At 58.8% G+C, this 20,739-nt stretch overlaps 1 protein-coding gene across 1 annotated transcript in view; it reads left to right on the top strand.

Moving 5' to 3' along the window:
* The first annotated feature begins 5,452 nt into the window (after window positions 1-5,452).
* MN1 (MN1 proto-oncogene, transcriptional regulator) overlaps window positions 5,453-20,739 on the top strand; it is a 58,385-nt gene continuing 43,098 nt past the window's right edge. The window contains 6 exon segments of the mRNA XM_031948822.1: window positions 5,453-8,275; window positions 8,277-8,413; window positions 8,416-8,600; window positions 8,603-8,763; window positions 8,765-9,308; window positions 9,310-9,562. Coding sequence (XP_031804682.1) covers window positions 5,781-8,275; window positions 8,277-8,413; window positions 8,416-8,600; window positions 8,603-8,763; window positions 8,765-9,308; window positions 9,310-9,562 — 3,775 coding nt within the window. The 5' untranslated portion in view covers window positions 5,453-5,780.

The following is a 20,739-nucleotide window of genomic DNA, read 5'->3' as shown; positions in this document are numbered from 1 at the left end:
ACACACAGATACACACACACACACAGACACAGATTCACACAGAGACACAGATACACACACACTCATACACACACACAGACACACTCACAGAGACACACACACACAGACACACACACACACACACACACACAGACACACAGACACACACACAGACAGACACACACAGACACACATACAGATACACACAGAGACACACACATACAGACACACAGACACACACACAGACACACACACACAGACACTCAGACACACAGAGACATACACACACACACTCTTACACACACACACACTCTTACACACACAGACACACTCACAGAGACACAAACACACAGACACACACACAGAGAGACACACTCACACACAGACACACAGAGACACACACAGAGATACTCACAGACAGACACACTCACACACACAGACACTCAGACAGACACACACAGAGACACATACACACACACTCACATACTCTCACACTCACACACACACACAGACACAGACACACTCACTTAGGCCTTGCTAACAAACACAGCCCCCTTCCCTATCGCGCTCCCTAATACCCCATTTCTTCCAATGACAAGCCCGCATCTCTCACCCTTTCTGATGCCCTTTTCACACAACCCTTACTGACACACACAGCGGCCCCTACCCGCACAAGACTTGCCCCTGCCCACTTGATGCAGCCCTTCTGAGCGGAGCAGCCAGCCCCGTCCTCGGGCCCAAGCCCTCCCTCCCTCCCACACTGTCCGGACAGCGCTTAGCGCAGCCCTTGCCCGCAGCCAGAAGCAATGCCCGCGGCCCCCGCCACGCGTGACACTCACTAACAGGACCCTCGTCTCTTACCAGCACCCGGACTCTCACCCACAACCGCCTTTTCCCGATTTCCGTTTCCCAGCCTCACTCGCCACCCAACAGGCCCTCCGGCCGGCGGGGCAGCCCGAGCAAAGCAGCCCCCATCCCACACACATCTCTGGCCATGTCCCTGCCTTCCCAGCTTTCTCCTTTTCCCTCCCCCTCCCCCTGGAGGCTCCGCTCACCTGGGTCTCTGGGACAGACAAGAGTGTAAGGAGCCCCCTCGCGCTTAGGCAGAGCCCCGCGCCTTGTCACAGGCCGGAGAACAAGGTCTCCCCACGGAAGCCTGCCCACGGCTTGCCGGGCCGGCCTTTCGCGCTCCCAGGGAGGCCACACCCGCTTTCCCGGCGGTCAGGGAGGCCCTCGGGAGCCCAGTGAGGTCCCACGCGCTCTGACGGCGCGGACAGTTGGCAAGACCTTGGTCCTCCGGATCCCCTGCCTAGCGTTCGGACTACGTTCTGGGGGGAGGGGGGTGTGCCCCACTTCGGGCGAGCCCTGGGACTCTCGCGGCTACCCTTGGTCAGCGCGGCCGCAGCATGGGCGCTCAGCTCGGGCCTCTGTCCCCTAAGGGCCCGGGGATCCTCCCTCTCGCTCCCTCCCCCGCCGGGAGACGGACACACACCTGACGGAGACGCGCTCACGCACGTCTTCCCGAGCCTGGCGCATTCCGCGGGCACAGGCAGACTTGGGCACTGGGGCTCGGCCCTGGGGCATGTGGCCACCATTTGCGCCCAGCCTGTCAGAGGCCCTTGTGCACGTCCACGCGCGCGCGCGCATCCACACACACACACACACACACACACACACACACACACACACACCCCATCCCCTCCCCCTCTCCCGGGTCGCTCGGACTCCGGTTCCCGGCTGGCGTGCCGGGACACTGCCGGGGCTGCCGGGCCGGGCGGGGGGAGGGGCAGAGGGGCGGGAAGGTGGGCCTTAGCGCCGCCGGCCGCGAGCCAGTCCCTTTATCTCGGTTTCCCTGGGCCCGCCGGGCTCCTCCCCCCCACCCCGGCGCTCTCCTGCGCCCAGGCCGGTCCCCCTGTCAGCGCGCTAACGAATAACTTCCACGTCCGATTCCTTTTCTTTCCCGGTTCTGAAATCTCTAAGCCATCAGCAAGGAGGATAGTTCACATGAAAACTAATTACATAAAATCAATATTTAATCACAGCTCAACATCCTGATCCTGCAAAAAAAAAAAAAAAATCCTTTTAAAACTCTGCCGCCCAGGACAAATTCTTCTTCTGGCCATTTCTTTAGGGAGCTCATTTTGGGGGTGCGGGGGGGTTTTATTTTCAGTCTCGGGGGTGGGGGGAGGAGGACTCAAGACACCCTTCTGGACGCTCACGAACCCCCGGAACTTGAGCTGGGCCCGGGCCTTCGCTTATTCCCTTCCCCTCGGGTTGTAAAACCGAGCGCCCCTTCTTCCCTGCCGGGCCCCCCCCCCAGCCTTTCCCCTAGGAAACCTCGGGGGGTTCTGAGGCCTAGCTCCTCCTGGTGGGGAATGCCACAAAGCTGACCTCCGGCGCTGGGCCTCCGAGCAGCTCCGACCCCGGCCCTCTCTATTTCCGGGGCAGGGTCACTGGGCATCCCCCCGAGGCCGGGTGCGCGCGCGTCCGAGGCCGTGCTCGTGGGGGCCCGCCTGGGCTCCGGAGCCGCCTGGGTTTCTGAGGTTGGGGTGGCACGCACGGGGCGGGCTGGAAGGAGAAAGCCTTCGGGGCTCAGGGGGTGGCGGGCCGCGGGGAGGGGAGGGGGGGCGTTGTGGTACCCCAGGCTCAATTTGGATGGAAGTGGCCTGGGGATCTGGGGGCATTTCAAGAGAAGTTTTCCGGGGATGTGAGCGTCGTAGTGACAGAGCCCGCTGCTGCTGCTATCTCAGGCAAGGAGGATTTTCCCTCCTCCCTCCCCCCCTCCTCTCTCTCTCTCTCTCTCTCTCTCTCTCTCTCTCTCTCTCTCTCTCTCTCTCTCTCTCTCTCTCTCTCCCCCTCCCTCCCCCTCCCCCTCCCCACCCTATCACCTCCAACCACTGACTTGAGGGCAGCCTTCAGCCCCAGTGGAGATCAAGAAGAGCTAAACATTTTAACTAAGATTATTGGGATAAATATTTCATAAAGAGCAGAGAAGATATTAAATTACACCTATTGATTCTGGTATCACAACCCAATTCCACTGCTTAGCCCCTCTGGACTAATTGAGCTCTTAAGGAGGCCTCGCCTCGGCCAGCCTCGGGACCCCGAGCACCAGCCCGGTTCGCGGCACTAGAGACCGCTCGGGAGCGCTAAGGACGCCGGGGGGCAGCAGGCCCGAACTTTGCGCCTGTGGGCCGGGGGCTGCGCGGCCGGAGGCCGGGCCGTGGCGGGGAGCCGGGTGCTCCGGAGGGCTCGCCCAGCACCGCGCGGCCCTGGCCGGGCCAGCCTCCCCCTCTTTTCTCTTCCCCCCCCCAGTCCGCGCCAGGGCAGCCGGACCCGAAGGGGCCGCTCCTTCTAGGGCCGCGGGCCGGCGAGTCACCGGGAGGGACCCCGAGGCCGCGGCGGTTTTGTCCGCCCCGTGAAGGGGTCGGGGGATCCCGGGCACCCAAACTTCGAGTGTTTCTCTGCAATACTCCCACGCCTTCCCCCCAGCTCCCCTCCCCCCCTCCCCGGCTGCTGCCTCGGTAGTCGTCTCGGCTCGGGAAAATGCGTCCCCGCCCGCCCCAGCCGGACCGGCTAACTTGAGCACCGATCCCCGGGCGCTCGCGGCTGGGTCGGCTCCGCTCTAGGTTGGGGAGCTCGGGGTCGCCCGGGGCTCCAGCCCCGAGCCTTATTTCCCGGGAGGAGCGTCGGCCTGCGCCGGCGGTTCGCTCCCGGCCACCACTTGGCGACTTTCCGAGGCCAGTCCCGGGGCTTCGCCTCCCGACCCCATTGTCTAGGCGTCCCGCACCACTCGGCCCGAACCGCCGCCCACCTCCCACCTCTGTCCCTCCCGGTCCCCCTCCCCGCTCCCAGCCGGCCCGGTGAGTCCCGCTCCGGATCAGTGGCGGCGGGGAGGAGACGAGGGGCAGGGGGTGGGGGGCACTGCACGGGAAATGGAACAAAGCCCCGCTCTCCCTCCTTCTCCCTCTCGTAAGTCCCCCGCTTTCACTCTCTCCTCTTCCCCCCCACCCCCCATCCTAGCTCCCCGGTCACCCCCACCCCCCACCGCGGACCCCGAGGCCCGAGGTGCCGAGGGCACTGGGGATACTGGCGGTGACGGGGGGAGGGGTTGGTTAGGGGTGGGACGTATGGGGGGAAGCACCGGCTCTCTGCGGGGGCTGGCTCCCCGGCCTCAGCTCCGGACCACCTTAAGAGTGAGCCCCGCCCCGGGCCCGGAGCTCGCGTCCCGCTGATTGGCGCAGACCTAATGGCTGAAATTGATTGCTGAAATGCAAAACTTGTTGCTGGTTCCCGAGCGCAGGGCGAGAGACAGAGACAGAGAGAGGGGAGCGGAGGGAGACCCTCGGAGCGCCCCACACCGAGGCCTCCCCCCCCCGCCCCCAGCCGGGAGAGGGGAGCGAAGGCCCTACGTTCCTCCCTTCCCCTGAGCCCAGAGAGAGGAGCCCAGAGCGCCACAGCCCCCCTCTTCGGGTCTGTGCCTCCCACCCGTCCTCAACCTCCCCCCCTCCTTTCTCCCCCTCCCCAGTCCGAAAGGGGGAGTGGAGGCTCGGAAGCACCTCGGGGCAGAGGCCGGGCAGCGCAGAGCCCAAGAACCAACCTCTCCCCCTCCCCTCAGCAGCCGGAGCCGGGAGCCCAGCGAGCGAGCGAGCGAGCGAGTGCGGCCAAACTCCGAGCCCCGAACCAACGGTCGAGAAAAGGAAGGGAGCGGGCGAAGCGATCGCAGGACGGAAGGGGAAGCAGGCGAGGCGGCCGAGGCGGCCGGCCCCCGGAGCGTCTGAGTGCGGCAAGGCGCTCGCCCCGCCGGCTCGGAGCCGGGGGCGCCCGGTCCCGCGGAGGGGAAGGCGTCCGGACGTCCGCCCGCGGCCCCCAGCCCCACGCCTCGGGGCCGTCCCCGAGCCCGGCGGTCCGCGCGGAGCCGGCAGCCCCGAAGCTCCGGCCCCGGTGCGGGACTCCCTCGGCACGTCCCCGGCTCTGCAGCGAGCCCGGCTCGGGGGCCCCTACGTTCGCCATGCGGAGCGGAGCCTCCAACGCCCGGATCCCCTAGAACAGAGGCTGCTTGGAACGCGCTGTCTGCGGGAGAGCGGGGGGTGAGGGGGGGGGCGGCTCCGAGCCAGCCGGGCCAGCGAATATTTGGACAGCGGGCGGGAGCGGCGGAGACTCCGGGAGGGGGCCCTTCCGTCCTCCGGCGCTAGCCTGCCCTGAATGACTCCCCTTGGCGGGGCCTTTCGGCTGGCGCTCCCGGCTTGCGGGCGGCATCTCTCCGGAGCCCGAGCCGTTTGGACTTGAGAAGGTGATCGCCTTTTCTCCCCCCCCCCTTCCCCCCTTCTCCCCACTTTCTTTTTCCCCGGGCCCGGCCCCGTTCCCCCGCCGAGGCGGCCCCGGGGCCGGCTCCCCCCCGCCCCTTCCCGTCCCCTTTCCCCCTGACCCAGCCCGTGGGAACCCCGGGGCTGGCTGCCTCCCCCGGGGCCTCCCCCCGCAAGATGTGAACCCTGCACGCGGGATTCGAGCTGAGGCAGTATCTCGGGTGAGGAGCGGAGACCCCCTCCCCCAGCCCCCGCGCTCCCTCCCCCACCCCCCTCCGCGGTGTCCCCGGCCCCCCGGCCCCGGATCCGGCCCCAGGGCGAGGCGGCTGGCGCGCGCTGCGCCCTCACCCCAGTTGAGCGCGCCCCGAGCCGCCTCGGAGTGCCGGTCCCGGGGGCAGAGCTCGCTGCTGGCAGGAGGCGCGCGGGGAGAAAGCGGCTGTCATGCCCTACTGATTGTCCTCCGCCCCCCGCCCCTCCCCCCCCTCCCCCGAAAGTATGTTTGGCCTGGATCAGTTTGAGCCTCCGATCAATAACAGAAACGCTGGCCAAGGCGACAGAAACTTTGGCGAACCCGGCCTGAATATGAACGGCCACTTCAAAGCCCCCGCTTTCCACGCGGGGGGGCCGGCGGACCCGAGCATCGGCGCCCTGGGCGAGCCCCCTCTCCTGGGGATGAACATGGGCATGGCCGGGGAGCCCTACGCCTTCCACGGGCGCGGCCACTCGGAGCTGCACGCCGGGGGCTTGCAGCCGCAGCCGGTGCACGGCTTCTTCGGCGGCCAGCAGCCTCACCACGGCCACCCCGGCGGCCACCATCCTCACCAGCACCACCCCCACTTCGGCGGCAACTTCGCAGGCCCGGATCCCGGCGCCTCCTGCCTGCACGGGGGCCGCCTCTTGGGCTACGGCGGCGGCGGGGGCGGCCTGGGCAGCCAGCCCGGCTTCGCCGAGGGCTACGAGCACATGGCGGACACCCAGGGGGGCGAAGGTTTCGGGCAGCAGAGGCCCGGCAACATCCCCGAGTTCCAACACCACGGCTCGGGCCCCTCGGGCCACGCGGTTCCCGCCCCGTGCCTCCCGCTGGATCAGTCCCCCAACCGGGCGGCCTCCTTCCACGGCCTCCCGGCCTCTAGCAGCTCCGACTCGCACAGCCTGGAGGCCCGCAGGATGGCCAACCAAGGGGGCGTCGAGTCCCTGGAATACAATTACCCCGGCGACGGGCCCTCGGGACACTTCGATCTGCCCGTGTTTTCGCCCTCGGACTCCGAGGGCCAGCTGCCTCACTACGGGAGCGGCAGACAGGTGCCCGGGGGCGCCTTCCCCGGAGCCGCGGCCCTGCCCAGAGCCCCGGGCATGGTGGCTATGTCCAAGATTCACCCGCAGCAGCCGCCGCCGCCGCCGCCGCCGCCGCCGCCGCAGCCGCAGCACGGCGGCGGAGTCTTCTTCGAGAGGTTTGGAGGGGCCCGGAAGATGGCAGTGGGCATGGAAGCCGGGGTGAACGCGGCCAGGCACCCCTTAATGCCACAGGCCCCGCAGCCGCCCCAGCCGCAGCCCCCGCCTCCCCAGCCGCAGCCGCCGCCGCCGCCGCCGCCCCCGCAGCAGCAGCAGCAGCAGCAGCAGCCCGGCTTGCTGGCCAGACAAAACTCTTGCCCCCCGACCATCCCCCGGCAGCCCCAGGCGGACGCCACCCCGGCGGGCGGCAGCTTGCAGGACGGCGGGCCCATCCTTCCGAACCAGCACGCGCAGTTCGAGTACCCCATCCACAGACTGGAGAACAGGAGCATGCACCCCTATTCCGACCCGGTGTTCACCATGCAGCACCCGCCGCCTCCCCCTGCCCCTCAGCAGCCGCCGCCGCAGGCGCCGAACCAGAGGCTGCAGCACTTCGATGCCCCCTACATGAACGTGGCCAAGAGGGCGAGGTTCGACTTCCCGGGCACCCCGAGCGTGGACCGCTGCGCCTCGTGGAACGGGAGCCTGCACAGCGGAGCGCTGGACAACCACCTGTCCCCTTCGGCCTACCCGGGCCTGCCGGGGGACTTCACCCCCCCGGTGCCCGACGCCTTCCCCCCGGGCCCGGCCCTGCAGCATCCCGGCCCGGACCCCCAGGCCTTGCAGCAGCAGCAGCAACAGCAGCAGCAGCAGCAGCAGCAGCAGCAGCAGCAACGCCAGAACGCGGCCCTCATGATGAAGCAGATGGCGTCCCGCACCCAGCAGCAGCAGCAGCAGCAGCAGCAACAGCAGCAGCAGCAGCAGCGGCTGCGCCAGCCCGGCCTGCCGCCGCTCGGCCACCCCGGGGACGTGGGGCCGGCCGGCGGCCTGGTGCACGGGGGCCCGGTGGCCGGCCTGGCCCAGGCCAGCTTTGAGCGGGAGGGCGGCGGGGGCGGCGGGGGCGGCGGCGGGGGCTCCGGCGGCGGCGGGGGCGGGGGCGCCCGCCTGGGGAACTTCGACCCGCAGAACCCGCACTTGGCACAAGAGAGCGCCTGGTTCCCCGGACCCCACCCGCCGCCTCCGCCCCCCGGAGACCTCCTGCCTCGCAGGCTGGGTGGCTCCAACCTGCCTCCCGACGGGAGCCCCCACGAACTGGGCCTGGCGCAGGGGGGCTCCGGGATGCTCTTCCGGGGACCGGGGGTGGCCGGGCTGGGGTTGCAAGAGTCGCTGAGGATGCCCGGCGAGGGCCACGTGCCCGCCTCCCCCCCGGGGCCACTCCCGTTGGGGCGCCTGGGCGGCCTCGGCAGCTGACCCCGGGCCGGGTGGGCCTGCTCCGCCCGGGACCGCGGGCCCCTCCCCCGACTTGGGCGCCGCCCTGGGGCCAGCCCGCTTCCCGTTCCCGGGGGACCGCCGGCGGCCACCCCGCTAGTAACCCGGGGGCGCCCCGGCGGCGGGGCGGCCGGGGGGCGGGCGGCGGCGGGGCCACCTCCGGGCCCACCAGCCCAGCCAGCGGCCTCGCCAGCAAGTGGGCCCGGCCTGGGCTCCTTCAACAAGCCCAACCGGACAACCTTGCCGAGGCCTGGCCGCCTTCCACCGGGCCTGCCAAAACATGATCGCCAGCCTCGGGGCCCCCAACCTCAACGTGACCTTCAACAAGAAGAACCAGCCCGAGAGCAAGAGGAAACTGAGCCAGACCGACCGCGGGCGGCGGGCCGGGTGGCGGGCGGCGGCGGGGCGGGCCGGGAGTTGGGCCCGGTTTTCCCGGCGGGCGGCCCGGGGGCCGGGCCCGGGCCCGGGAGGGGACCAGCGGGCGGAGGCCAAAGCCCCGGGCCCTAACCCCGCCCCGCCCCAGGGGCCAATCTCCCCAACTACACCATCGAGGGCCCACGCCGGGAACGCGAAACCCGGGTGCCCCGGGAGGGGGCGGGCCGGGCCGCAAAAAGGGACAGCCCAGGAGTCCCGGGACCTTCTTGCGCCCTCCGCCGCCGCCGCCGGCGGCGGGGCCGGGCCGGGAGCCGGGAGCACAGGCGGCGCGGGCCCCTCCGGGCCCGGAGTTTGGGGGGCCCGGGCCCCCACCCCCACGCCCCCACCTCCCCGTCTTGGGGCAAAGGGGCCGAGCTGCTGTTGGGCGACCAAGCCGACCTCATGTCGTCCCTGGACAGCGGCATCCAGAGCGGGGCCAAGTCGGCGGGCAGCTCCCCGCCGGGGGACCCCCGCGAAATAGCCTGGCTCCAACCCAGGACCAGGTTCGCCAGCTCCGACAACGCGGCCCCGGCCCTGGCCAAGGCCAGCCGCAGCCCCCTGGTCACCGGCTCCCCGAAGATGCCGCGGGGCCCCGCCGGGGAGCACGGACAGAAAGCGGCCCCCGGCCTGGGCGGCCTCCTCACTACCTCTACCTCGACCCCGGACAGCTACGGCCTGAGCAGCAGCAGCGGGGCGGCCCACCCGGGCACGCCGGGCCTCGAGCAGGTCCGCACCCCGACGAGCAGCACGTCCCCGCAGGACGAGATCCACCCGCTCGAGATCCTCCAGGCGCAGATCCAGCTGCAGGCGCGTTCCATCTCAGAGGACCAGCCTCTGGGGCCCAAGGGCGGGGGCGGGGGGCGGCGGCGGCGGCAAGAAGGCCGAGTGCGCGGGGGGCCAGAACGGAGACAGCGAGCTGGGCGCTTGCTGCCCCGAGGCCGTCAAGAGCGCCATGAGCACCATAGACCTGGACTCCCTGATGGCCGAGCACAGCTCCACCTGGTACATGCCCGGCGAGAAGGCTTTGCTGGACGGCCCCGAGGATGACAAGACGCTGGCGCCCTGGGAGAAGTCCAAGCCCCAGAATCCAGGCGGCAAAGAAGGTAGAGGTAGCGTGCCTTCTTCTCCCCGTTCTCCCCCCCCCGTCTGCTCGTTCTTCCCTTGAGGGCCGGCCGGGAGAGGCCTAGCTTCTGGTCATTCTCCCGGGCAGCCTCCCCTCCTCCCCCCCGGGCAGGTGCCCCTCTCCCGCAGGGCAAGGAGGGCACCCTGCTGGTGCCTTCCCAGAATTCCCAGCGGGGATCCTCGGAGGGATCCCGGCAAACCTAGGGGCCCTCTCTGGGGTGGAGTCGCTGAGATCCCCATAGACCTTTGGAGGCTGGCCACTTTCCTTTATTTGCCCTGGGAGGTGGGGGGTGGGGGGTGAGGGGTGGGGGAGATAAGCCTGTTCAGGCTGCTTAGCTCGAAGGGATTTCCTCTTCTCTTCCTCCCTCCCCCTGCCTCACCTGGGAGTGAATTGTGGTGGGAGGGAGCTGTGAGGAAGGGGCGCAGAGTGTGGCTGGGGGCGAGGGGATGAGGAGGCAGGGAAAGTTAGAACCGAATCGCCCCCCAGTCCTCAGGCCCCAGAGGGCCAGCGCTCAGGCTGCTGGAGCCGCGCTGTCGGGGCTGGACAGCACGGGTGTCTCCCTCCCCTTTCCCCCTCCCTCTTTCAACTCGGGAGCAACTTTTGCAGCAGTTAAGGGGCTGCGGCACGTAGGTGAGGTAGCACTGCCCGCCAAGCGCCGGCTCTGAGTCGTGGCAGAGGCCCGAGACTTTTCTCATCAGGTAGGGTGGTCTGTGGCGGAGGGCGGGGAGCCCCTCTGCCCCAACCCCCCCAAATGGCTGGCATTTGTAATCCTGCTCCTGATCTGTGGCCTGAGCTGGGGAGGGAGGGAGAGAAGGAAGGAAGGAAGAAAGAAGGGAGGGAGGAAGAAAAAAAAAGGGGAGGAAGGAAGAAGGGGAAAAGGGGAAAAAAGGGGAAGAAGGAAGAGGGAAGAAAAAAAAGAAAAAAAGAGGGAAGGGAAAAAGAAGAAAGGAAAGGAAGGAGGGAGAGAAGGAAAGAAGGAAGGAGGAAAAGCAGGAAGGAAAAGAGGGAAGGGAAAAAGAAGAAAGGAAAGGAAGGAGGGAGAGAAGGAAAGAAGGAAGGAGGAAAAGAAGGAAGGAAAAGAGGGAAGAAAAAAGAAGGAAGGGAAAGGGGAGAGAGGGAAGTAAAGGAGGAAGGGAAGGAAAGAAGGGAAGTTGAGAAGGAAAGTAGAAAGGACGAAAACAAGAGGGAAGGAAGAAGTTGTAAGGCCTTGTGCATATCTCAGAGGCCCTCCCTAATTTGACAGTTGCTCCTATAATGAATAGTTGTTTTGTCTCTTGTTACTATCCTGGTTTATTCGTTGAGAATCCAGACCTGTCAGGGCTCCCACAACTGTCCCCTCATTTCCTTTGGCTTTTTTTTTTTTTTTTTTTACATCTTCTGTCCTTAGGGAGGGGGGACAGTTGAGAAATGGGGGTGGCTGAGACTGACAAACTTTTCCCGTGCAAACCACCTAGTCTATATTCTTGGGGGGCATGGAGGGTCGAGGGGTTTGTACAGGGACCTAGGGGTGAAGATGTTTAATTCCGCACGACCCTTAGGGTCTCCCAGTGTCTAGAATTTGAGTCTATGTTGGGGAAAAATTAAATGGAAAACCAAGTTGATAACTGTTCAACCCAAAAGAGACTTCGCCCTGTAACCGTTTATTTTAATGAGGTCATTTTTTTCAACAATGACCCCTAAAATTAATATCAAAAAAAATATGCAGGATCTTCTTCCTTCATTTAAAATTTCAGCCACCGCAGCTTGGCAAACCTCCTTTATTTGCCTTCCTCTTTTGTCCCCATTTACCGGACTGGCCTTAGTTTCCTCCTCCCTCCTCCCCCTCCTTTCCCTTTTCTTCCCCTGCTTTGGTCTCCTTTTTCCTAGACCTTTCTTTTTCTTTTCTTTCTTACTTCCTTTCCTTGCCTTTTTCCCCCCTTCCCTTTTCTTTTCCCCCCTTTTTTTAAACCCCTTTTTTCTCCCCTCCCCTTCCTCCCCCCCAGGGCCGCTCCCCAAACCCCCCCCCTATCTATTCTTTTGACCTTTTTTTTTTCCCCTTCCCTCCCCTTTTTTTTTTCCTTTTTTGGGTTTTTTCCCCCTTTTCCCTGTTTCAGTAAAACTTTTCTTTTTCCCCCCCAACCCTCTGGCTCTCCCCTTTTTTCCCATTCCTCTTCTCCTCCCTCTTTAAAGCAATGGCTTTTCTTTTGGTTTCCCCCCGGGACGCTTTGGGAGGAGCCCCCGTTTTGGGCCCGCACAGCAGCCCCCGGGCCCCCCTGCTCTTGGTTAGCCCGGGGGGTTTTGGTTTGTTTGGGGGCCTTTCCCCCCTTTTTAAAGGATGCCAAAGGGCCCTTTCCGGCTTGGGGTTTTTTTTTTGCCCCCCCCATTTTGGGGAAATGGTCCTTTTCCCCTGTTAGCCAAACCCAGGCTCTGTATTCCTACCCCGGGCACCCGGCCCCCCCCCTTTTCCTTCCCCTAAATAAAAAACAATTGGCAAAAATTTGGGGGGGGTCAGGTAGGGGAAAAAGTTCAAAACCCAACTCTTGGGAGGTAAAAAAAAAAAAACCATGGATAAATAGCTAGCTTTCATTTTCACTTTCCCTCTTTTAAAAGGGCAGGGGAGAAATAGGCTGATTTTGGGGGACCTGGGGTGCCGTTTAAAAAAACACCGGGCCTCCAGAAGGGCGTTCCCTTAAAGAAAGGCCCTGGCCAACTCGGGGAGGGAAGGAAATCTGCGGTTTATTTTTCCCCCCCAAAAAAAAGGGGAAAATTCCCTTCCTTGATTTTCCCGGGGCCCAGAAAATTTACAGCCGTAAGGGCCGGGCAAAGGGACCCCCCGGCCCTTGGCCCCCTTTTCTTTTCCGGATGGGGAAGGGAGGCAACCTTCCCTCCGCTCAAGCCCGGGTTTGGGGCTGGGTATTTTTCACTAAACCCAACCAGGCTCCAGGATCTATTCCCATCTTCTTTTCCCTCCCTGGAGTAAATAAAAAAAAACTTTTCAATGTTTAGCCTGTCCCACTGCCACTTGACCCCAGACCCCTTTTAAGATGCCCTGGGTGCTTCCCCAAAATTAGGTTGGTTTTTCTGGATTCTCTTTTTGGTGGAAGGTGGGTCCTAAAAAAAAAAATTAAAAATCCCCTGGGGTCCCTCCACCCTTAGTGTGTTTGGGAAGCATGACCCGCCCCCAATCAGTGGGAAAGGCCCTTTCCCTTTACAAAGCACCCCTTTTTTTTTGTCCCCGCTAAAAAAACTTACTACTGGGAATATTAAAATTAACACCTTTCGGTTTCCCCCCCTGGTGCAAAAATCCGTCCCATTTAGAAAGTCCAACCAGGCTGGGGAAAAAATTTCCCCGGGGCAGGGTAAAAACTCCGGGCTCCCAGACCCCAGGGTCCCATCTTTCCTGGAGGCAGGAGGGTGGGCTCGGACCAAATTCCAGGGTGCAAAAAGCGAAGCCAGGCCCTGGAGTGAATAATTCATGGCCCCCTTTTTCTGGGGGGGGGGAGGGCTAGAAAAATCAAATAAAACAAAACGAAAGGCCGTTCCAAGGCACCCACCCTGCTTTTTAGAAAGATGGGCTGGGAAAAATAGACTTAGGAGCTCTGCAAATAGGTTTGTGCCTCTAAGGATCTCTGTGGTGGTGGAACAGGGTGAGTGCTAAGCAAGCAGGGAGCTGTTGATATTTTAAAATCTTTCTCTTTTTCCCTCTGCCTCCCCCTCTCCCCCTTTTGTTTAATCCCTTTCTGGGAAGATTGCTGGTTTTGGTGGATTTCAGGGCAGATGGGAAAATGGCTAATACCATTAGATCCTTGAATCACCAGATTTTCATGGGGTGGGGTAGGGGGAGGAGAAAAGTATCCCCCCCCCTTTTCTTTACGGTCGGCCTGTTTGTTTTAAGGTAGTCTAAATTCATTGAATCCTAGAGAAAGTTCACACTTACTAAGGGTTGGGGGACTCTTTCAGGATTAGAAATCTGAAGCAGTCCCATGTACTGGCTTTCACCCCCACAAATGGTAGGGTTTCTGTGAATGGCTGCTCGGGAAGCATGCCCCTTTTCAAGAAGAGTTCTTCATTGATCTGAGGGGAGTCTTCGGGAACTTTTGCCTTATTCGGGAAGAAAATCTCTGGTCGGGGGGGACAGGGAAGACTTAAAAAAAGCACCTAAGTCTCCCTTAGGACCACCAGGTTGGTCCCACGCTTTCCAGTTCTCATTCTATGGAAGGCGCAAGCAGACCAGCCGGACATCCACCGGGGCTGTCGGATCTAAAGTCGGCAGCTGGCTGTGGCAGAAGGAGCCCTGAATGGGGCGTTAGAAGGCCCTGGGAAGGTGAATCCCAGCTCTGCCATTTCCTACCTGGCCCATCTTGACCAAGCTCCTTCCTCCTCTCAGTTTCCTTCCTTTATCAAATCAGCACCATTAGACCACATCAGCTTGGAAGGCCGTTCCCCGGCCTATGAATTTATTTAGGACGTCTCATTCTGAAAATTGCCTCCCCCCTCCCTTCCCCTCTACCGCAATCCTTCTCCAAACCTTTTATGGATGTTTTGAAAATTCAAGGCCGACTGAAATGCAACTTAAACGATGGGCCGTGAGGTGCTTTGGCCAGCCGGGAGTTAAAAGCCTTAGTTGTTTTATTATGATTTTCCCCCCAGCAGCATCTCTAAGGTTCCTGCCTCCTTATAGCATAGGTAGTAGAGTTTTATTATGATTTTTTTTCCCCCTCAGAATCTCTAAGGTTCCTGCCTCTTTAGAGCATGTGTGGTCGAGAACCATGTAACCTAAAGCTTTACAGGTGTTAATCAGGGGACATGTAAACAGATCAGTCTCGGGTACCTTTATGGGGCGGGGAAGGGGAGCAGGAATCCAGCCCAGTCCCCAGAAGTACTCCTGATATTCTGTGGCTCTTTAATATTTCACCGCAGTAATAAACCTGTCTCTCAGACAAGCCAACCAGCGTAACCCCACCCCCCCCAGCCCGGCACACATCTGCAATTATCCATTTCCAATAAATATTAATAAAGGACAGAGACAATTTAAAGGCAGGGAGGTAAGGCGTCGTGCAAGATAGCCCTTTCGTCTGCCACTGGATTTTTGCAACTGCTTGTATTTTAAATAGCTAGAGCGCGGGCGAATATTTATTGCTGTTATTGTTTATATGATAATTACATACATGTACACACATATGTGTATGTATAGACTGTAGAAATGGAGGCACACACATGTATGTGTGTGTATGTATACGTATTCTACATATGTGGAGGCTGCCCCCGAGGAGTCGCCTGCCTTAATATGAATTCATTTACATTTCTCCCAAGTTCCCTTCAGAGCCAGCAAAGCAGAGGAAACATCAGCCTAGTGAAAGGTTCTCTTATTTTATTGAGATTTTTAGGAAAGGAGCGAGGCTGAATCTGTAAACTAATTTCTCTTTCTAGCAATGACATTCGCCGATCCCTGATATGATTTTGTTTGCCTGACAGAGGTATTTAAACTTCCACCAGGCCTCTGAACCATTACTGAAAACGCCACCGTTCTTGCCAAGAAGTTAGGGGATATATTCTGCTGTTAGGAAATATATATCTTTAATAAATAATTCAGACTGGATGGGCGGCAGGTCCTGAGGAAGGATTTCTCCCCCGATGGCCATTATGGGGAAGACTTGATGAGGCCTCCGGTGGGGAGGCTGTTCCCGGCCCTTAACCTCCTCCGGTTTGGGGACCGGGCCCTTCCCGTTTTTCCTGTCCCTTCTGCTGCTGTGACGGTCCCCCTGTATTATCTCCTCCGCCCAGGTCTCCTGCAGGCCCACCGTTCTGAAGGAGACTCACCCTAACGGGTCAGTTTGCTTCACCTGGGAAGGGAAAATACTGCGGCTCTTTCCGGTCAAGTCTCGACTCTGGGTGGGGGTACTTGGGCTCGGGGAGCCCCCCGATCGCAGCATAAACCATCGGCCACGGTGGGGATTTATTAGCCTTTCAGAGGCAACCGTGTGAACCGTGGCTACCAGGCTGCTCTCCCTCCCTCTCCTCCTCCTCCTGTCAGCCTTCTTCCCCAACTCCCATTCCCCAGCACCTCTTTCTCCCCAGAAGTGGAACTAGCACAACTTTTCTTGTTTGGAGGCAGAATTTCAGCTCATTGGGATGTTTATTCCGGGGATTCTTTCCAATTTTGGAGCCACTTGGGGTGGACGGATTCATTGTGGAGATTGGTGTTTACTTGGATTGGCAATGTTGAGTGAGTGATGGGGAAGATGGCCTGTGTGTGTGTGTGTGTGTGTGTGTATGTGTGCATGGGCTCTGCCCCGACCTGTTGCGTGCGGGTGACGAGGGCTGGGACAGGAGAAGAAAGGGCCTGTGGAGCCGACCGGAATGGTGCGGCCGGGGCAGACACGAGCAGTCCCCCAGAGGGAAGCGGTGTCTCCGTGTGATTCGCTAGGTGGAAGATGGAGACAGCCTCGCATACACACAACACTCTGATTTCTAACAAATGATCGGGAGCAATCTACTTCCTGGTTATTTTTAGAAAGGGAGGGCAGGGAAGAAATTAGTGAGCTCCAGACTCCATCGACGGCTCTGACCGAAGGGGTCTGAGTTTTGTGAGGTGTGTTAGGAAAGGGACAAAAATAAAGATTGTTGTAGGAGATGGCTCCGGGGGCTCCAGGGGGGTCTGGAGGTGGCTGCTGTATTTCAGAGAAGCGGATTCCATTCCACTGGCCACCCCAGGGCAGCCCTTTGCCATAGAACGTGTGTTTGTGTGTGTGTGTGTGTGTGTTCTTCTGTGTGGTTCTGTGGATCAGTCAGCTCACAGGAGGGCCACTGAGCAGCCCAATTCTTCGAGACCTTCCCCTGATTCAGATCTCCTAGGTAATGCGAGTTTGCCACTTTGGCAATGCCCGTTACTCGGGTCCTTTTCGGGGCTTGCCGACAGTGCTGGATCCTTCTGCTTTTCCCGAGAGTTACTTAGGGCCTCTGCTGTCCTTTCAGTAAGGGACCAAGTCTCCGTAGGATGACCCAGATAATGTCCCAATCCGAACCCCCAATTGGCCCCCTCCGTCACCATGCTGGCGCTTGAGTTTGATTAGAAGATGTTTTTGAATGTACATATTTCAAAGGGCAAAACTTTCTTTTTGTTGAGGATTGAGAAAAAAAAAAAAAAAGACCAGCCCGGCATATAAACAGGGGACTGAATAAAGGTCAGTCCATTTACTTTGGGGAGATTTTTGAAAAACACTATCCTCTTGGGGTATAATTATTCCAGGACATGCCTGGCTGCTTTGTTTAGAGAGGCTGTATTTTAATCAGCTGTTCATGAGCTTTGGGGTGACGAGGGGCTGCCCTGGACGTGACATCTGACCAGAGATGTTACGGAAGAAGAAAAAGGCCGGCGTTTCAGAGCCTCCTGAGCCTCCCGGTGCCATCTACCAAGTGTATCTGTCCAGATATGGAATTTTGGGCTTGATAAAAAATGTGTGCCCGAGGATGTTCTCCCAGGGTAGTCGGCACCCCAGGTAGAGCAGGATGGTTCTGGGGTCAAAGGGGAGGGTCAGAGGCCCTCAGGCCGGAGAGCCCCGTGTAACTGGAGCAAGATTACATTTGGATGCTTCTCCTCCTTGGGATGGACCAAGGAGAGAACTTTCCAGTGCTATGGCAGAGACTTTCCGAGTGAAGGTTTAGTCTGCAGAGCTCCGACCCAAATGTCGTTTAAGTGGAAACCTGGGATTCAACAGCTGGAGAGCTTGGGGTGTTCATTTCAGCAAGCTCACCGGCTTTCATATTTCATTGAGAAGCTCGTAGGTGGTAGGGGACCATCTCTCTCCAGCGCTGCCCCCTCCCTTGCCCCCTGCCGCAATTTAAAACAAAACAGAGAAAAGATAGCTCGTGGGGTTGGTTCTCCTGATTGAAGAAGACAGAAACTCACGGTGGTGACGAGGTGTTCATATTTCCTTCCTTGCCGATATAATCAAATGTGTGCTTTATTTCCAGCCTCCATCTTGTCTCCTCTTTTTACGCTGCCCTTAGAAAATGTGTTGTTTCTGTGACATAACTGATTTCTGGTTGTGTGTCTAAAAGTGTGTGTGTGTGTGTGTGTGTGTGTGTGGCTGTGATTTCTGCTGCTTTGATTTCTCTCTTACTTTGCCAAGTGCTGGGATTTCTTTTAATTGATGGACCAATATGAAAATCAGATCTGCTTCTGGAAGGTAGCTGAAGGATCTAGTGAGCAAAGGTGATCCTGTGACTGAGTTGTCAAAGTTCTGTCGTTTGGAAAAGCCAGAGAGAGAGAGAGAGAGAGAGAGAGAGAGAGAGAGAGAGAGAGAGAGAGAGAAGAGAAGAGAGAGAAGAGAGAAGAGAGAGAGAAAGAGAGAGAGAGAGAGAGAGAGAGAGAGAGAGAAAGAAAGAGAGAGAGGAAGAGAGAAATAGAGAGAAATAGAGAGGGAGAGAGAGAGAGCAAGAGAGAGAGAGAGAGAGAAAGAGAGAGAGAGAGAGAAAGAGAGAGAGAAAGAGAGAGAGACCCAGAAAAGAGGGAAAAGAGAATCAGAGAATCAGCAGGGAGATACATACAGAAAGAAGGCAAAAGAGAAAGAGACAGAGATACATGGAATGAAGAGAGAATGAAAGAACAGAGTGAGACACAGGAAAAAAAAACCAAAAAGAAATAGACAAACATTAGACACACACAGTGAAAAAGGGAACGGTCAGAGAGACAGAAAGAGAAAAAAAGGAAATGAGAAAGAACATAGGGGCACACACACAAATATAAAGGAAGGAGGAAAGAGAATTCAGACACTAACGGAAAGAGAGGAGAACAGTGAGAAAAAATAGGGGAAAAGATAGAATCAGATAAGTACTCACAGAGAAGGAGAGAGAAAAGAAAGTCGGAAAAACACAGAGACAGGCAGACAGACAGACAGACATGGTGGGGGAGGAGAGAGTAGGAGAAATAGACCAGACAGATGGAGGGAGACGAGAAAGAGACAGAGAGAAATACAAAGAAAGACAGATGGAGATAGAGATAGACAGACAGATAGATGCTTGGATCAGGTCTCAGTTTTACACATGGCGGGGCTGGAGAAAATCGCAACATTTATTCAGAGATCACCTAACTTCTCCCTGCCTTTGTAGAAAATATGACTTGACTCTGGTGTTCTTATGGGGCCAAGGAGCTGGGCTAAATCTTCCCTCTCTCTGCATCTTGGTGCAGTGTGTCTCCTGGAATCCCATCAAAAACAAAATGGCCTGGATATATGAGACTTTGGTATTTCTCTTTTCCTACTCCTCATGGGTAATAGTTCGCAATTCCCTCTCCCCACCCCCGACCATCTGAAAGAGGGTACTCTTTGAGTGAAAAAAAAAAAAAAAAAAAAAAAAAGATCTGACGTGAAGCTAACTTTCATTTGAAGTTAAAGCTCCATAAGAAATTGAGTCTCCAAGATGTGGTTTTTTTGGGGGGGCCCCTTTTGGTCAGAGCTTCAGTTAGCTCTAGGCTGGCACCAAAAAGTTGTTTTTGGGAACTTTAAGCATCCCCCCTGGATGGGCCCTTGTTAGTGACTCACTCACCACCATCTGCTGGTCTTGTCCCAGGGACCTACGGTCGGTGCGGGGTCCCAAGTCGGGCCTTATAGCCATTACTCTTTTCCAAGGTCTGTGTCTTTAAACGTGAATATCCCAGAAATGGTTCTCAGTTGGGCTCTTTGGCGGGAACGTCTTCGATAGTGTGGGACTGAGAAAAGAGAAACACAAAAAGTTCCCAGGAGGCCCTGGTCTTTGTCCCCCTCTCTGGCTCTTAGACGAGGCTACGGGGTGAGTGAGCGTTGGATCTTTGGCCAGGAGTTTGTCAGAACTAGAACCTGAGGGGAAACAAGCTCTTTGGCCCAGTGAGCCCACTTGGACCCAATCCGGGCCAGGTTCCCCATGAATCCCCGAAGTCCTTTCTGAGTGAAGGGCCGGAGTCTTGTATCGAACTGTTAGAGAAATGATGCTTACAGTGGGTATGTGGGTGGCTGGGACTTATGTATTTTGTCTCGCCGGTACGGAGGAGGGAGTGCAGTGAGGGCCACAGGTCGTGGGGAACGATACTTGTGATCGGAAATGACAGAAAACAAGAGCTTTTTGTTGGATTGTCTGGAATTGTTTGTCCTCCATAATCTGCTGTGGGGGAAAAGGGAACCCTAAGATCATATTTATTAAGTAACCCCCCTGGTTCCCGCAGTAGGGAGCCTGCACCCCGCCATAAATAAAGTTCTTTGTTTGGGGTGGGGCTGGTGGCGGCGGACGGACCCTATCAATGCATCTTGGGAAATATTGGTAACTCTGCCCCAAGACTGGAGCTGATGCGACCCCTTCCCACCCTCTACTGGGGTTTCTGTTTGGTCCTCCGCTTGTGTGGATCTACTGGTGGGACGCGGTTGCCCGGAGGGAAGGCATCCAATGGTGCCTTCGGTGGAGGTCTGTTAGTGCTCAGAGACTGTTTCTGTTTAGAAGGGGGCCGGGGTGGGGATGGTGGTGGGCCTGACTACAGGGCCCAGGAGAGGGGGGCCTTGGCTGCGTTCTTCATGAATAACTCCTCTCTTGCCAACTTGCTCGTGAGGGAGACCTCCGTGCCAGGAGGACAGGCTTCTGGTTTCTTACTCAAACCCCTGAGACGTTTACATATCAGAGGGAGCAGGGGAAGAAAAAAGCCTCCCCCGAAGAAGGCGAATCGTCACCTGCTGACGAGCTGCCTCTGCCGTGATTTCCCAGCGTCGCCATGTCTTGTGGACCGTGGGTTCTTGACCAGTCTTGGTTACCTTGGATGATGTCTTTGGTTTGTTCAGAATTAAGCTCGCTCCCTTGGTTTGGTATCATCTTCCCATGTTAGGATTCCCTTCTCCCCCCAAAGGTAATGGGGGAAAAAGGAGGCAGAATGAAGAACTGTAGGAAGAGATGATTTTCTAAACTTCCAAGGAGCCTAAAAATGGACGGAAAGGAAGGGAACGAGGAGGGAATCGGATTGGTCTCCTGCTTTTCCACCCTGCCTTGAGGTGTCGCCTCCCTCCCCCCCAAAAAATCATTGTCAATAAACCTTCTTCTCGATCGTGGCAAGGCCTAAATTGGCTAAAAATAAACTGACCTCTTAAATGGCCTGGTATGTTGTTATTAGAGACCTCATTTTTTTTTCATATTGGGGAAAGGAGGAGGCGGAGGTGATGG

The sequence above is a fragment of the Sarcophilus harrisii genome, chromosome 1 (assembly GCF_902635505.1).
Source record: "Sarcophilus harrisii chromosome 1, mSarHar1.11, whole genome shotgun sequence".
Classification (NCBI taxonomy): Eukaryota; Metazoa; Chordata; class Mammalia; order Dasyuromorphia; family Dasyuridae; genus Sarcophilus; species Sarcophilus harrisii.
Note: the sequence above shows the minus strand (reverse complement) of the source record. Positions and strands in the feature narration are given on the sequence as shown.